This window comes from Xyrauchen texanus, chromosome 25 (assembly GCF_025860055.1).
Source record: "Xyrauchen texanus isolate HMW12.3.18 chromosome 25, RBS_HiC_50CHRs, whole genome shotgun sequence".
Classification (NCBI taxonomy): domain Eukaryota; kingdom Metazoa; phylum Chordata; class Actinopteri; order Cypriniformes; family Catostomidae; genus Xyrauchen; species Xyrauchen texanus.
In genome coordinates, this window is record NC_068300.1 from 30,678,399 (window position 1) to 30,693,787 (window position 15,389).

Below are 15,389 nucleotides of genomic sequence, written 5' to 3' on the forward strand. Positions count from 1 at the left end.
TGACAACATGTGATCTGATCACCCAAGATGCATAGTAATACCAGGTGGCAACGGGGCCTTATATACATTTACTAAAAATCTAAAATGTTATTCTAGTTGATGCAGTATCTATGTTTTTCCACTCCCTGAAAGTCACTAAAGTTATTGCCCAATTCATGTGTCTAAATTGGATTATATATATTATATATACATTTCGAGTAGGTACATGCTCAAATCAAATCTCATTCAATCTGTATGTTTAGTGTCTTATTATGCATCGGTACTGGAAGAATCAAGTTGCCTTAATTTAACATTACTTGAAATGTCAAATTTGGACTCATATCTCAAATATCTAAGTTCCTTGAACTTATTTTTCTTAAAAAATCCACAGACATTATTAAGACATATTAAGAAGTGTTAATAACTCAAACTATTGAGTACAAAATTGAGTCTATTGGGAATAACTGATTAATCACGAATAATCAAAGAAAAATGTGCGATATTGTACATCATTTCACAGCACTAGTTTTAAAGTAATTGCAATATGGCTAAAAAGTGTAGGTAGTTTTAAGAAAAACTAAATAATTTGTTTGCAGATGCAACTAAATCACACAAAGACCTAAGAGCTGAATCTAATGATGGGACTTCTGCAGCAAACGTGAAACAGAAACTTCTGGAACTCATCTGCACCCTTATGGCTACTGCTGTGCCATAACAATGTAATTATGCTGCAAGCCTGGCATGTTAATTGCCTAATATTCCAACATACCTCACACAATGTTCCTCCAATAATACTTAATCCAAGAGATCCTGATGCTCTGTTGAGGGTGACTTTAAAGCTCCTTGTTTCTTCTTCCTGGAATTGAGGGATCGAAGAGGAGAAAAACAGAAAGAGAATAAGAAAGGAGAGAATTTGTTTCAGACACTGCAACAGACTGCAGGTTTCAACACAGCTTCACTGACCTAACTAACCATCTCCCCTCTGAGAGGTGGGACTCACTCTCTCCATTAGCTACCTAATGAAATGGCAAAACCACATGAGAATCAGAGTAATGGCACTTAAAGAAGAAAGATTGCACCCTAAGAGACACCTGGCAAAATCACTGTGTTGGCATAAATATTCCAAAAACAATGTGGCCAGGTGTTTACAAAATACAGAACACAGTGAAGCGTGTAGAAGAATGAAACCACAGTTTCTTTCCCGCTGATCAGTGTAAATACAATAACATCAGTTAATTTGGCAAAACTCGTGTTTATAGGTAGGATATAATGGGGGTAAAGGCCCCCCTTAAAGGGATAGTTCACCCAAAAATGAAAATTCTCTCATAATTTACCCTCATGCCATCCCAGATGTGTATGATTTTCTTTCTTCTGAAGAATACATTTTTGGTGAGAACAGACCAAAGTGTAACTCCTTTTTCACTGTACATCTTGCCATTGCAGTCCCTAGACACAAATTCCTAGTGCTTGAGGCATGCACAGAGCACTAGATGGTGCCAGGAAGTGTAATTGAACTTGAAATCGATGTCAAGATGTAAAATCCAAAACTGACTGGATTGCTTCAGAAGACATGGATTAAACCACTGGAGTCGTATGGATTATGTTTATGCTGCCTTTATGTGCTTTTTGGAGCTTGAAAGTTTTGGTCACCATTCACTTCCATTGTATGGACCAACAGAGCTGAGATATTCTTCTAAAAATCTTTGTTTGCATTCAGCAGAATGAAGAAAGTCATAAGCATCTGGGATGGCATGAGGGTAAACGATAAGAGAATTTTCATTTTTGGGTGAACTATCCCTTTAAGGAAGAAGGGTTTTCTTCTGGTCCCAAAGTATATGACAATTAAATATTGATAGAGCGCCACATTTTTTGAAAATTATTTAAAAAAGAAGTTTATTTTGATTATTAATCATTTAAAAATAAAGATGACAAGGGTAGTATAAGGGGGAGCATGAGCCTTTTACTCCAAATACTATCCTTTCAATTATTTGACAGCTATTGAAAACCTGTTCATTTAATCACCTTGAACAACATTGAAGCTCATAAAAGTCTTTTAACTCAAACTATTCGTGACAGTTTCAGGGATTCTCAATAATCTGCAAAATTATATAAAATTATGTTATGTTAGATCAATTGAATATAATACTGTACAATGGTACATGTCCAAAACACACGGTAGTACCGTGGCAGGTATTTTGCAATGTGCTGTGGTGTTTTTTGTCACTATATTTTGAAAATGACCCCAGGGGGCCTTTAGCCTGTTGTACTCTATTACTCAACTCAAATTTCAGACAATGGAGACAATGGAGACAATTGTCCACTTATGAAGTTAATTGCATTATGAGATTTTAATATGTACAGAAGAAAAAGTCAGTAACATTAAATTCATATTTGTAATAATTCCTTATGACAGATATGAAAATGTCAGTGTGGCCTGCACACATCCTGCTGTTCTACAACTCGGCAGCTGGGTTTGATCAGCTGTCATAAAGTAGATGTGCCCGGATGAGAAGCAAGGAGAGACTTGTGACATTTCTCTTCTTTAAGAATGACAATGATAACATCTGAACTTAAGTGAGTTATCTATCAAAAATCCCTAGTAGTACGGGTATCATTCCCCATTGCAAAAGCAGCTGCAGGCAGATATGTGTCACATTGACTGAGAACGGCATCATGAGCTCTTGATTAGTGAAGTACAAGTGTATTACAACCAGAGTGAACAGAGACATACAGTAACAACTGACTCTTTTGTTTTGTACTTAAGTCCAGACGGCATTCCTCCTGTCTAACTTAATTAGACTTACAGTGTATTAAGTTTGTTGTCTTCACAATGTACTCCCTAGCTAGCAGATAGTTATAAGATGGGAGACAGAACAACCATGCGTAAACGTTTAAATACAAATAGAATGAGGATGATCAAGTTTTATGTCTCTTGTTCAGATCTGGATCATGTGTGAAGTTGCTGTGAAAATGAACTGACATTGGAGAAGGTGATGGAGTTTTTAGGGAGAGAATACGGAGAGAAATCTCAGAGTAAAAGAAAAATCATTTTGAAATGCAGATTTCTGGTCCAGTGGAGGTTATTGAAAGCTTACTGAAAAATCTTACATATAAGGGTATATAAGGGTAACAGTATCCATGAATGTTCCCTTTGTTAAGGGTTTATAAAGGGGTTCATTAATGACTAATAAGACAATTAAAATGCAAGATATTCACTGGTATGCGGTTATGGTGACATACATAAAAAAGGGCAATTTTCAAGCAATACTTTGCAAATAGTGAGCATTTTAAATTATATATTATAAATGCTTAATAAATACACTTATTTATAACTTATATTAATCAATGCTCTTATTCATGATTTATGTCACAGTGCAGCATAAATAGTCTATTATAGGGAGATTAAAAGGAGCGATTATGTCATTTTGCTACAGTCCACCTTGTATTTATATTAATTACTGTAATGTCTTGACTCACTTATGTTGTGTTGTCACGTTGATGCCAAAAGATTGGTTTGTCCTCCAAGTGGTGCCCCAAATACCTAGTCCTAGTTTCATGTCTTTATTTTCAAACGCATTTAACATACAATTAAGCCTGATGACCATTAGCCACACTGACTTTTATTTCCATAGGTTTCTGATGCTCACAACACCAACTAATGTTACTAATGTTGAATAAGTGTTATTAAGCATTTATAACATGTGACGTAAAAATGCTCACTATTTGGCAAACATTTCATGAATGTTACCCTTTTTATTCATGTTGTTGTTATAACTTCATATAAACGCTTATACTTCATTAATAAATACATATATAAACCCTTAATAAAGGGATCATAGCTGTGAAGTTTTACCACAATAAATTATCAGATTTACAGTAGGTTCTGCTATTTTTAATTCTATTTTTTGTAAACACTGTTTATTAACTTAAACAGATATACATAAAGAGAGTTCTATATGATACTTAACTTATCTGGCACTTCAAAGAGGTCGTTGGTCTCACTCCATTAACGCCTCCTCTCCAGACATGATATATTTACCTGATTCACAGGGCTCCGGCTGTTTGACAGCGCTTCAATCCTGCTCTTGTACTCGGTGATTTTCTTCTGAAATCTCAGCGCTGTCATGTGCAGCTCGCTGTGAAGCGCAGAGAGTTTGGAGAGGAGAGATCTTTCCCTGTTACTGAACATCAAGGACTGGCGCTTCAGCTGCTTCTCCAAACTCAGCACTTTGGCTTGGAGAACCTCGTTGCGCGTCTTAAGCGCTGGGAGACAACAGTGGTCCCCCGACTTCTCTTTGAGGGTGAGCATCAGCCCGCATCCATCCTGACAGACCTCCACCGGTCTGTGCTCGCATTTATCCCGCATGTGTTCCGCCACATCCTTCAGACTGAGCACCGCGTCGCATCCTTTATTCCTGCATCTAACCGGAGAGTAGTCGCACGTTTCTGCGTGCACCGGCAGATGCTGGAGCTTCATCACTCTGTTGCAGCCTCGTTCGCGGTGATCGCATTTGATATCCAGTTTGAGAATTAGGTTTTTTAGGGGCAGGACGTGGTTCAGCTCTTTGGTGGAGATCGTCTGACACCGGACAGGGCAGTTGTTGGCTTTGGTGAGCCACTGCAGCACGCAAGCAGCGCAGAAGACATGTCCACAAGGAGTGGCAAGAGGATCCTCTAAAACTTTCCCACACAGTTTACAGATGAAATCAGGATCCACGGGACTCTCAAAACGTTCAAGATCAAAGCCCATGTTCTTAATGTGAAGTGGCCTATCAGGACGATTCAGCAACGTGGAGATAGATATCCAGTCATGACTGACACACATTTACCAGGAAAAGAGCCTTTAACTTCTAGCAAGAAAGCAGAGTTTGGCTCAGCACTGGAGGCGTGCGCTACCGTAATGACTCAACGTGCAGATCATGACAATATGAGACGCGCACGCGCGTTGTTGCGCGTGAATGAACGCTTGATGGAAGAATGCAACCATTTGATGAAAATGTGAGCTGTATTGTGTAATTTCAGTTGTTAAATTACAATTCTATCTATCTATCTATCTATCTATCTATCTATCTATCTATCTATCTATCTATCTATCTATCTATCTATCTATCTATCTATCTATCTATCTATCTATCTATCTATCTATCTATCTGTCTGTCTGTCTGACTGTCTGACTGTCTGTCGGTCTGTCTGATTTAATCTAGGTGAGATTTCCCAGGATGTGAAATGATACATATACAGTATACATATTTTTTAATAATAATAATAAAAACAACAACAATGTAAGTTAGTCATTCGCACCACTGGCAGCCTGCTACAACCTTTGTAATGTAATAATTAAATCTTGATGAATAGTGGTGTTTTATTTCTAAAATAATTGAACTCTGTATATATAATTAGACTAATCTATCCATTGACAGCAACCAGAACCTTTCTAATGTTTTTTTTCAACAGTGTTTTTTAAGTTAGAACATGCAAATTGAATGAACGCTTGGACACCACCAACGTTTTAGCGAAGTTTGTGGACATTAAGACGGTCCCTTATGCACTAGATAAAACAAAGTCAGTCCTGTATGTGTTTTCAATCATTCCTTGTTGGTCCTGTTCCCCTACCTTGTTGCTTTTCGGTCCGGTCGGTCCTGTGCCCCATTTACTTTCTTCCCCAGCCTGGATTACTTCCTTTGTTGTTTTTCCCCTGCGGGGTTGTTTATATTTTTTTCCCCCTTGTGGGAGTTTTGGTTTGATTTTTGCCATTTTTGCTTGTATTAATACATTCAATTATTTTAACTCTGTGTTTGGGTCCTGAGCCTCTGCATTCCTGACAAACCTAGAGTCAAGTCATGATTTCCCTTATTGCCTATAAGACATGTTATAACCCAATTTAAAAGCTTACTTGTAACTAGTTAACGTTACTTAAAAAATTAAGTTCAGTTTACTTGAACCAAATAAGTATCTTTACTTAGGAAAAAGCATTTCAATTGCCTTGAAAAATCTAAGGTCAACTAATTATATTTTACAGTGTGTAGTCCGATTAAGAGTATTTTAAAATGTAATTTAATCCAATTACAAGTACCTGTTTTTTGTAATCTGATTACATAATACAGATTACATGTAATCTGCAACTACCCAACACTGTGTATATATTGTTTAAAATTGCTTTAAGACAAAAAGTATCTATTTTCTGGTTAAAATGATCTTGGTCAGTGGTTGGTTACAAGTAATTGGAAAAATGAAAAATGTGTGTGTGGACATCACATGGCACATCAAATCTATATTTTTTTTTAGGAGATATCAAAATACTTGGCTACAGTGTACAAAACAGAACACAACTTTATCTCAACATCATGTAACCACTGAAAAATGTGCTTTAATATGTAGCATGTGTAAGACAATTAACAGCAGATATAAGCGTAAAATTGGATTTTTGGCCTTCTTCTGTGAGCTCATGCTCAGGCACTATCATTGCCATGGAGGTCTTTAATTATATTGCATTAGCACTTGCTTGATTCCCTTGTGTAGATACAGGAATGTATACATTTACTAGCCCAGTGTAAAATGGTAGAATAATTGTTGTGAGTGGGGTGGGTTATTTACCCTTAACAAATTCCTGGAAGGAAAGTCTTCAGCATCCTCAATGACAGCTGGAAGTTTTTTCTGGAGGAGAAGGAAGCCGGAAGAGAGCAGAGTAATTAAAGGCTATCTGTAGGGATAGACAACAAGGAGTGATGCTTTCAGACTATTCATTAACATCTCATTATTTTTCAGAACCTAATTAAAAGGGAGGTAACAGGCACTGTAAATAAGCATGTGTGAGTATAGCATATTTATCTCCACCTATTAAGTTTATGTGATTCTCTGACAGGCTGTTTGACGGTTCACCTTGTCCATGAATTATATTTCTGAGGACATCCCATATATCTAGTTTTCCATATTGATTTGATGATGTCATAGTATCTTGTTTTGGTCCATATAAGAACTTCAGGAACTTTTAGGAAAGAGGCCCTGGGCATCCCAAACAATCACACCATAAAGAATGGCAGTGTTCATTTTAAACAATATACATATGCAGTGATAGATAGATAGATAGATAGATAGATAGATAGATAGATAGATAGATAGATAGATAGATAGATAGATAGATAGATAGATAGATAGATAGATAGATAGATAGATAGATAGATAGATAGATAGATAGATAGATAGATGTAGATATAATTGGCAAGTGGAATTTGCATGCCACTCCCCCGGACAACAGGTATAAAAGGAGCTGGCTCGCAACAACTCATTCAGATTTTTTCTCCAGAGCAGAGCGGTTGTGTTCACCAAGCTGAATTCCTCTGTCGGTCCATTTATCTCTAAGAAGCGAATTGTTGTTGGATATATTGCACATTTCAGTGGCTTTCACTCCTTCTTCAGTAGTTGCTGCAGATTATGCCCCTGGGCGCTTCGACAGCCTAAGAGAGTATATATTCCTGCAAAAGAGTATATTGACGTGAACATATTTTAAAGATGCTCATCTATCTCTGTGTAGTTTCTGGGTGCGGTCGTTATTTCTCCACCTCTGATGGCCACGATCACTGCCTTACATGTCTGGGCCCTAATCATGTTGAGGAAGCGTTCATGGATGGTTCATGTTCTCATTGCCATGGCAACATTGTGGTCATGGCTTTCATTCAACCACTTCAGCCATCCCCCATGCCGGACCTTCTACCTACGAGCATGAGGGTGGTCCGGTTGAGACCTGAGGCAATTTGGGGGCTCCAATGTGTTCGGTTCCACCGGGTAATCCCTCACGGTCCGCTCATTCCCCAGCATGCTCGTTCGTACCAGTCCAGTTCTGGGATGAGACAGGCAGCTCACCTCAGTGCCAGCCTAATGTCTCTTTCGGAGCTTGCGAGATTGATGAGATTGCGCATCAGAGAGCGCCTTGGTGATGTTGGACGGCGAGGACTCGACTGGGCTAAAGCCTTTGGGTGTGCTGGCCCAGTCTGAGGCCAACGCGGAGCTGACCGCCATGCTTGCCCGGGCCGCCACCAGTGTCGGGCTGGAGTGGAACCCTCCACTTGCCCCTGAGCACTCATGGCTTGACGATTGGTTACTGGGTTCGGGGACTGCCTGGTCCCTTTCTTCCCGGAGGTGCACGACGAGCTGACGAGGTCGTGGGGGACACCATTTACTGTCCGAACCTGATCCCTCAGCTCGTCTGCTCTCACTACCCTCGACGGCTAGGCGGCCGAGGGTTAAGCCGCAATTCCTCAGGTGGATAAGTATGTTACAGTGCACTTGTGCCAGCAAAGTGCTGCCAACTGGAAGAGCCGCCGGCACTCCCCTCAAGGACCTGTAGGACTACATTGTCTCTGACAGCCAAAGCCTACAGCGCCGCTAGAAAGGTCGCCTCTGCCATGCATACCATGGCCCTCCTTCAAGTCCATCAGGCAAAGGCACTGAAAGAACTGCATGAGGGTAGTTCTGACCCTGATGTGTTGCAGGAACTGCGCTCTGCAACCGACCTCACCCTTCAGGTGATGAAGGTTATTTTGCAGGCACTTGGGCAGACGATGTCCACTCTTGTGGTCTAGGAACGCCACCTATGGCTGAATCTGGTAGAATCTGCAATGCTGACAAGGCATGCTTCTTGAATGCGCCCATCTCCCAGGTCTGCCTTTTTGGTGACACCGACGAGGACTTTGCCCAGCAGTTCCAGGTGTGGCAAAAGAGTGCATACCCCGTCTGCTCGCTGAGGGCGTTGCCGAAAGGCCAGCCAGCCCTACCCCAGCCCGAGGCGAGTCCTCGGCCCCAGCGTAAAGTCCCCCGCAGGAAACTGACACCTCACGGCCTGTCGATAAGATCCCCAAGAAGGCTCCTAAATGCCCCTGTGATGGACAACCCAAGGAGGAAGATGTCTGCTGGAACTCGATAGCTGGTGACCAGACCACTCTGTCACCCGGTGGAGGGCCGCGAGGTGAATCTTTTGTTCCCTTTTGTTTTGTGTTCGCCACACCCCGGATGGGCTGCGGTACCCACTGATACAACGGCAACTGGACACCGAGCTATCGCAGCCAGGGCCCTGCGAACATGGTCCCCCCACCATCATGTGTCTGGCTGCACCACATAAACCACACCCATGGCCCGCCGGTTGTGACAAGTCTTGAGGACGAGTCAAATGGCCCATTTTCTCAGTCACTGACCCACCCTATGCTGGGTACGTGGAGCAAGGTAAGTGCTTCAAGGTTCCCCTCAGCGCAGCCACCTCGGAATGAAGCGACACTCCTCGATGTGGCGTTTCCTGCTCCCCCCGCCATGAGGCCCGTCGTGCTGGTTGGCCAGGACCATCCGACTCGGCTATGCGATGCAGTTTGTCTGGCATCCACCCCGGTTCTGCGGCATCCAATTCATGTCAGTGAAGGGTGAGAACGCCGCCATCCTGAGCGCAGAAATTGCAGATTTCTGCAGAAAGGCACGATAAAGCCTGTCCCTCCGACTGAGATGAAGAAAGGGTTCTACAGCCCTTAATTCACCATGCCAAAGAAAGGACCTGCAAGTTCTGAACCGGGCCTTACCCGTTCATGATGCTGACAAAGAAGCGTATTTTGGCATGCATCTGGAATCAAGATTGGTTCGCAGCGGTAGACTGAAGGATGCATACGGCTGGGCGTATCAGTACAAGGTCCTCCCCTTCGGCCCGTCCATGTCCCCTTGCGTATTCACGAAAGTCGCAGAGGCAGCTCTTACCCCTTTTAAGGGAAGTGGGCCTCCACATAATCAACTACCTCGGTGACTGGCTGATTCTAGCTCACTCGCGAGAGTTGCTGTGTGCACACAGGGACCTTATGCTCATGCACCTCAGCCGTTTAGGTCAACTGGTAAAAGAGCAAGCTCTCCCTGGTTCAGAGCATCTCTTTTCTCTGCTTGGAGTTATACTTGGTCTCAATGATAGCGCGCCTCACAAGCGAGTTGGTGTTGAACTGCCTGAAGTTATTCAGGCGCAGGACAGTGGTTCCACTGAAATACTTTCAGAGGCTCCTGGGGCATATGGTATCCTCGTCGGCGGTCACGCCGCTCGGGTTGATGCACTGGCTTCAGGCTCGAGTACCGAGGTGGGCCTGGAGCCATGGCACACATAGTGTGCCCATCACGCCGGTCTGCTGCTTCTTGTTCAGCCCTTAGACAGACCTTGCATTTCTGTGGGCAGGAGTCCCCCTACAGCAAGTGTCCAGGTGCGTCGTGATTAAGACAGATGCCTCTAAGTTAGGCTGGGGCGCCGTGTGCAACGGGCATGCAGCCACTTGCTCCTGACAGGACTGCGGCTGTGTTGGCACATCAAATGCCTCTAGTTGCTGGCAGAACTGCTCACCCTGCGGAGGCTATTGCCATGGATCCAGGGCAAGCACGTGTTGGTCTGGAAAGACAACATGGCGACGGTAGCATATATAAACCACCAAGGTGGCTTACATTCTTGTCGCATGTTGCGACTCACCCATCATCTCCTCCTCTGGAGTAAGCACCATTTGGCACCTGCGCCCAGACCTCTGGAATCTCCATGTCTGGTCCATGGATGGGTAAACATGATCGCTCAGGCCAGAGCACCCTCCACAAGGCAGCTCTATGCCCTGTGGTCCTTCTGGACTTTCGGAGAGCCCTATTCAAGCCCCTAGAGTCAGTTGAGTTGAAGGCTCTTAAACTTTGAAACTTCCATCAAGAGGGGTTGGGGACCTGCAGGCGTTCTCTGTCAGCAATACTTGCCTGGAGTTCGGTCCAGAAGACACACAAGTAATCCTGAGACCCTGACAGGGCTTTGTGCCCAAGGTTCCCACAACCCCCTTCAGGGATCAGGTGGTGAGCCTGCAAGTGCTGCCATGAGAGGAGGCAGACCCACCCTGCTGTGTCCGGTGCGTGTTTTGTGCATCTACTCGGACCTCACGCAGAGCTTTGGGAGCTCTGAGCAGCTCTTTGTCTTTGTCTACTTTGGTGGACAGCGGAATGGAAATGCTGTCTCCAAACAGAGGCTTGCCCACTGTATCGTGGATGCCATCGCTTTGGTATACCAGGCCCAGGCCGTGCCCACCCCTTTGGGAATTCGACCTCACTCTACAAGGAGTGTGGCATCCTCATGGAGACTGGCCAACGGCACCTCTCTAGCAGGCATTTGCAGGGTAGCGGGCTGGTCTACACCCAATACCTTCTCAAGATTTTACAATCGCCAGGTTGAGCCGGTTTTGTCCCGTGTTTTGTCAGGTACGAACAGGTAAGTTTGGGAATACGGGCAGCTGGCCAGGTGTATCGCTTGCGTATAACACCTTTCCCCTCCATGAATGTAACGGTCTGTCTCGAACCTGTGTCCTAGGATTCTTAAATTGAAGTGTTTCCCCTGGACTACGTTTCCAAGTATGCACTGCCCTCATCACTGCCATCTGTTCCTTATTGTTCTCACCTGTTTTCCATTCCCTCATTAGCTTTTGTTTGTATAAATAACCCATCCATTTTTACATTCCTTTGTCAGTTCTTGTTTGTTGTTGTTTGAGATCCTGTTTGTTTCACTTATCATCTCCCGTCTTATCTCAGCAACTACCTCTTGACATATATACACCTTAACCTTGAAACTAGGTATACGGTATTAAAACAAATTTGTTCCCTCTGTCTGGAAATAGTTGTAATGTTTTATTTAAAGACATTTTATTAAGATTTTTATGTTTGTGTTTTTCTGAAATGTAATGTTATATTTTAATTTATATGAAATGTAGTGTTATGGTCTGAGGATAGGTGGTTTTAGGGGTAGGTCTAGTGACTGATAATGTATCGTCATCATTTCAATAAAATAAAGAGAAAATAATATGAAATGGCACATTTGCGTAAAGATCACTCTAGTGATCATCTCTGATTTATTTCAAGGAGGAAATATTACTATTTTCAAAACTATTGGCATTTAAAACTGTAGGGACATTTTTTGTCACATTTCTTAAGAATCAGTGAAGCAACAATTTGTATCTTGTCATCTCATTAGTGTAGTTTGATGCTTTAAATAAAGACACGTGCACTGGAAACAGAAATGTTCCCAACCTACAAATGTGGTTATGATTTGTACATTGAGTCCTGCTCTCCAACTGGAACAAGCTCTTTTGTATAATGGCATTATTAATACGCCAAATATAATATATGGAGATGGAGATGCAAGCAGTCAAGGAGGGATTCTTCGCCATGGGCTAATGTTTTGCAACCTTTCTACATCTACGAGAGGAAACAGCTGCTGAATTATTATGTGACCTGATGACTCACACACCGCTTGCACACATTAAATCTTCTGCCTTGAATTACTGCCAAACTAATATATCCATCACATCCACAGGCACTTGCTCACTCATGAGCAATATCTGTGAAATGACAAAGAGTGTGTTAGAGACAGAGAAAGAGTTGTAGAAAGTGTGTATGTGTGTGTGTGTGTGTGTGTGTGAGAGAGAGAGAGAGAGAGAGAGAGAGAGAGAGAGAGAGAGAGAGAGAGAGAGGATGTCTCTTGTTGAAACTCCCTCTCTTTAAACTCCATTTCTCAGCAGATGTACAAATGCCAACAGCATCTCTGGTTGTCTTAAAGCACTGGGCTTGATTTAAGTCTTATAGAGCTTCTAGATCCAATTAGTTCCTTAAAGGGCCATTAGAATGAGCAAATCATGCTAAAATCTGCAGAGCTCACAGAGCACTTCTTAAATTAACAGTCTCAAATGCTGGCCGGTTGTATTTTTTATTTATTTATTTTTTATATTTTTTATCTCTGTTCATTTCAATTTAACAGATAAGCAATTTTATGCTGTTTGACGAAACCCATACAGAGGTCTCCAATATATCGGTGATGAGATAATTTAAGTCCATCTTCAGAGCATAAATCCAAAAGTCCTTATGCATGTCATCAAACAAGCTGTTTATGTCAAACTCTCAATGAGAATGATGTTTACATGCTTCATACAATAGCGCCATCTATTGATATGGCAACAGTAGATGCAATTCCTTTCATACACTCTGGGTGGCACTGTTTTGCTAAATATGAACAGAATTTACCTGTATGCATCCTTTAGAAAATATTTGTTTTGTTTTAATCCTACAGTAAATGAGTGGAGCACAAATAGAGAATATGCAATTCCATAGGGCATTCATAAATAAAATGAAACAGGCTATTTTTATTAGTACAAAAGGCAGTGACGATCTTATGTAAAATCCCAAAAAGTTTTATTCAACGAACATCCAAAAAAAAAGAGTGTGCAGTGAGATTTATTATTATAACTTCTATGTTTTCATCCCTAATTCCTTTGACTGGAATGCAAATGTGAGTGCTGTCTCCAAATTCAAACATTTTGACAAAATAATTTATGCTGCTTTGAATAAATTCTAGTTTTTAGAATGAACCCTAGACTGCTCATTAGCTGCAAACAAACACAAGAGCTCCTTGCTTATAGTGTGGCTGTAAATATAATTTCTGTGTTCCTCATTCGTTCTTAGTTTTCAAATGTTCAGCATACAAATGTACGTTTAAAGGTCTTGTTCCCTTTTCAAAATCCCTGAGTCCACAGGGGATCATCAGTGTCTCCTGGCCATCTCGTCCCCTTTCTTATTCGGGGAGGATGTGTCTAGACCTTCAGGCCATGAAGGCTGACATTTTCACTGCAGATGTCTATCTGCATGAGCTATAAATCATGAAGTTTAAAGGGATAGTTCACCCAAAAACGAAAATGCTCTCATCATTTACTCACCCTCATGCCATCCAAGATGTTTATGACTTTCTTCTGCAGAAGACGAAAAAAGATTTTTAGAAGAATATTTAAGCTCTGTAGGTCAATACAATGCAAGTGAATGGTGATAAGGCATTTGGAGCTCCAAAAAGGAGATAAACGCAGCATAAAATTAATCCATCAGACTCCAGTGGTTTAACCAATGTCTTCTAAAGCAATCCAGTTGGTTTTCAAATAGTTCAAATTGGCCTTTTTTCAGTCCCATTTACCCTCTTCCCAGCATGCACTGACAAATGAATAATATGGTTGTATTTTTTGGCCATTTGCATGGTTTTATTTACATTGATTTTGTTGACTTTGTTGCCATGGTAGGTAACTTGTTGTTTTGCGATGTCAGGATGAGTTTGTTTCTCTAATAAAACTATTAATTTGTTGATTGTTAACATTGTTGTGTTTTATCTACCAAGAGGTCTGTGCATGGCATTTTAAAATACATACAGTGTCCATCATAAAGTGTTCATGTGATTAGTAAATGTGATATTATTGGTTTAAAACAGCAAGCACATGCAATAAATATGTTTATAGAAATGTGTGTGAGATGCTTAGAATATTGAACAGTTTAAAACCATGAAAATATAGGAAGAAATTGTAGACAATTTTTTTTTTTTTATATAGAAAGAAATGTTATGTCTTTAAGTAAAATTATAATTCTACCATTTAGGGAATTAATAGGCATACTTGGTAAAAAATAATAACATTATTATTTATGTCACAAAATGTGTCTTGGACTAATGAAATTGTGTAGTGTGATAGCAATTCAGATAATTCCACTTCCTTTCATTCCAATTCCAATTCAACTTCATGTGGGTTGTGGCCAATTCAATTAGAATTCAAACTGAACTGAAAAGGAGTTATTGTGAATATGTGAAATGGGTGATCCTCTTGGTATACTTTGTTGGTTTTATTTTATTTCTATAAAGGCAATTGTAAAATCCTAGCATGCTAGCAGCTAGTTGTTTACAAATGGAGTTTGTGGACTCCTCTCCTTTCTCAATGCTTTGTGTGTCACAGGTTTTTGACCAATCACATGCTGTAGCACCTCCAACAGTCTCGCAAAGTCTGTGTACACCCACAAAGTACTTACTCCAGAGTAGGAGCTAAAATGTCCCCCCAAATGGCTCTGAGGAACTATATGTTCCTTAGGTGCGAAAGTGACGAAAAGTACTAGTCCCAGGGAAAAATGTACCTTAAACGGGCTTTAGTACTGCCAGTGGGAAAGGGCCTATTCTTCTAAAAATCATGCACATCTGGGACGGCATGAGGGTGAGTAAAGGATGAGACCATTTTCATTTTTGTGTGAACTATGCCATTAAGCCTCACTGTAACACTTTCAAAAGCATATTGATTTTTTGGGCAATGCAACAGAACTGTCATGCTCTCGTCTATGAAAAGGGGTGACCAAGTGTCACGGCAAGCAGAAAACATCTAAAAGTGGCACCATTACAAGATTAGGCCTCTTGAACCCAAACCCATCATAGCATATTACTTGCTGAGGAGGCAATAGGATTTATCGGTAAGTTCAGTTAACACAGTGGACACGTTACACTCTTTACAAGACCACTCACAGTACTCAGACACCAATTGTGATCAAAGTGAGAACAGCTGCCTTACTGTAACTTAACTACCTTATGTATT

The 15,389-nt window shown here is 41.3% G+C and overlaps 1 protein-coding gene across 1 annotated transcript in view; it reads right to left on the reverse strand.

Moving 5' to 3' along the window:
* pdzrn3a (PDZ domain containing RING finger 3a) overlaps window positions 1–4,729 on the reverse strand; it is a 39,152-nt gene extending 34,423 nt beyond the window's left edge. The window contains exons 1-2 of the mRNA XM_052092046.1: window positions 4,019–4,729; window positions 749–835 (exon numbers count right to left, since the gene is read on the reverse strand). Coding sequence (XP_051948006.1) covers window positions 749–835; window positions 4,019–4,729 — 798 coding nt within the window. The remainder of the gene's footprint in view (window positions 1–748; window positions 836–4,018) is intronic.
* Window positions 4,730–15,389: the final 10,660 nt, after the last annotated feature.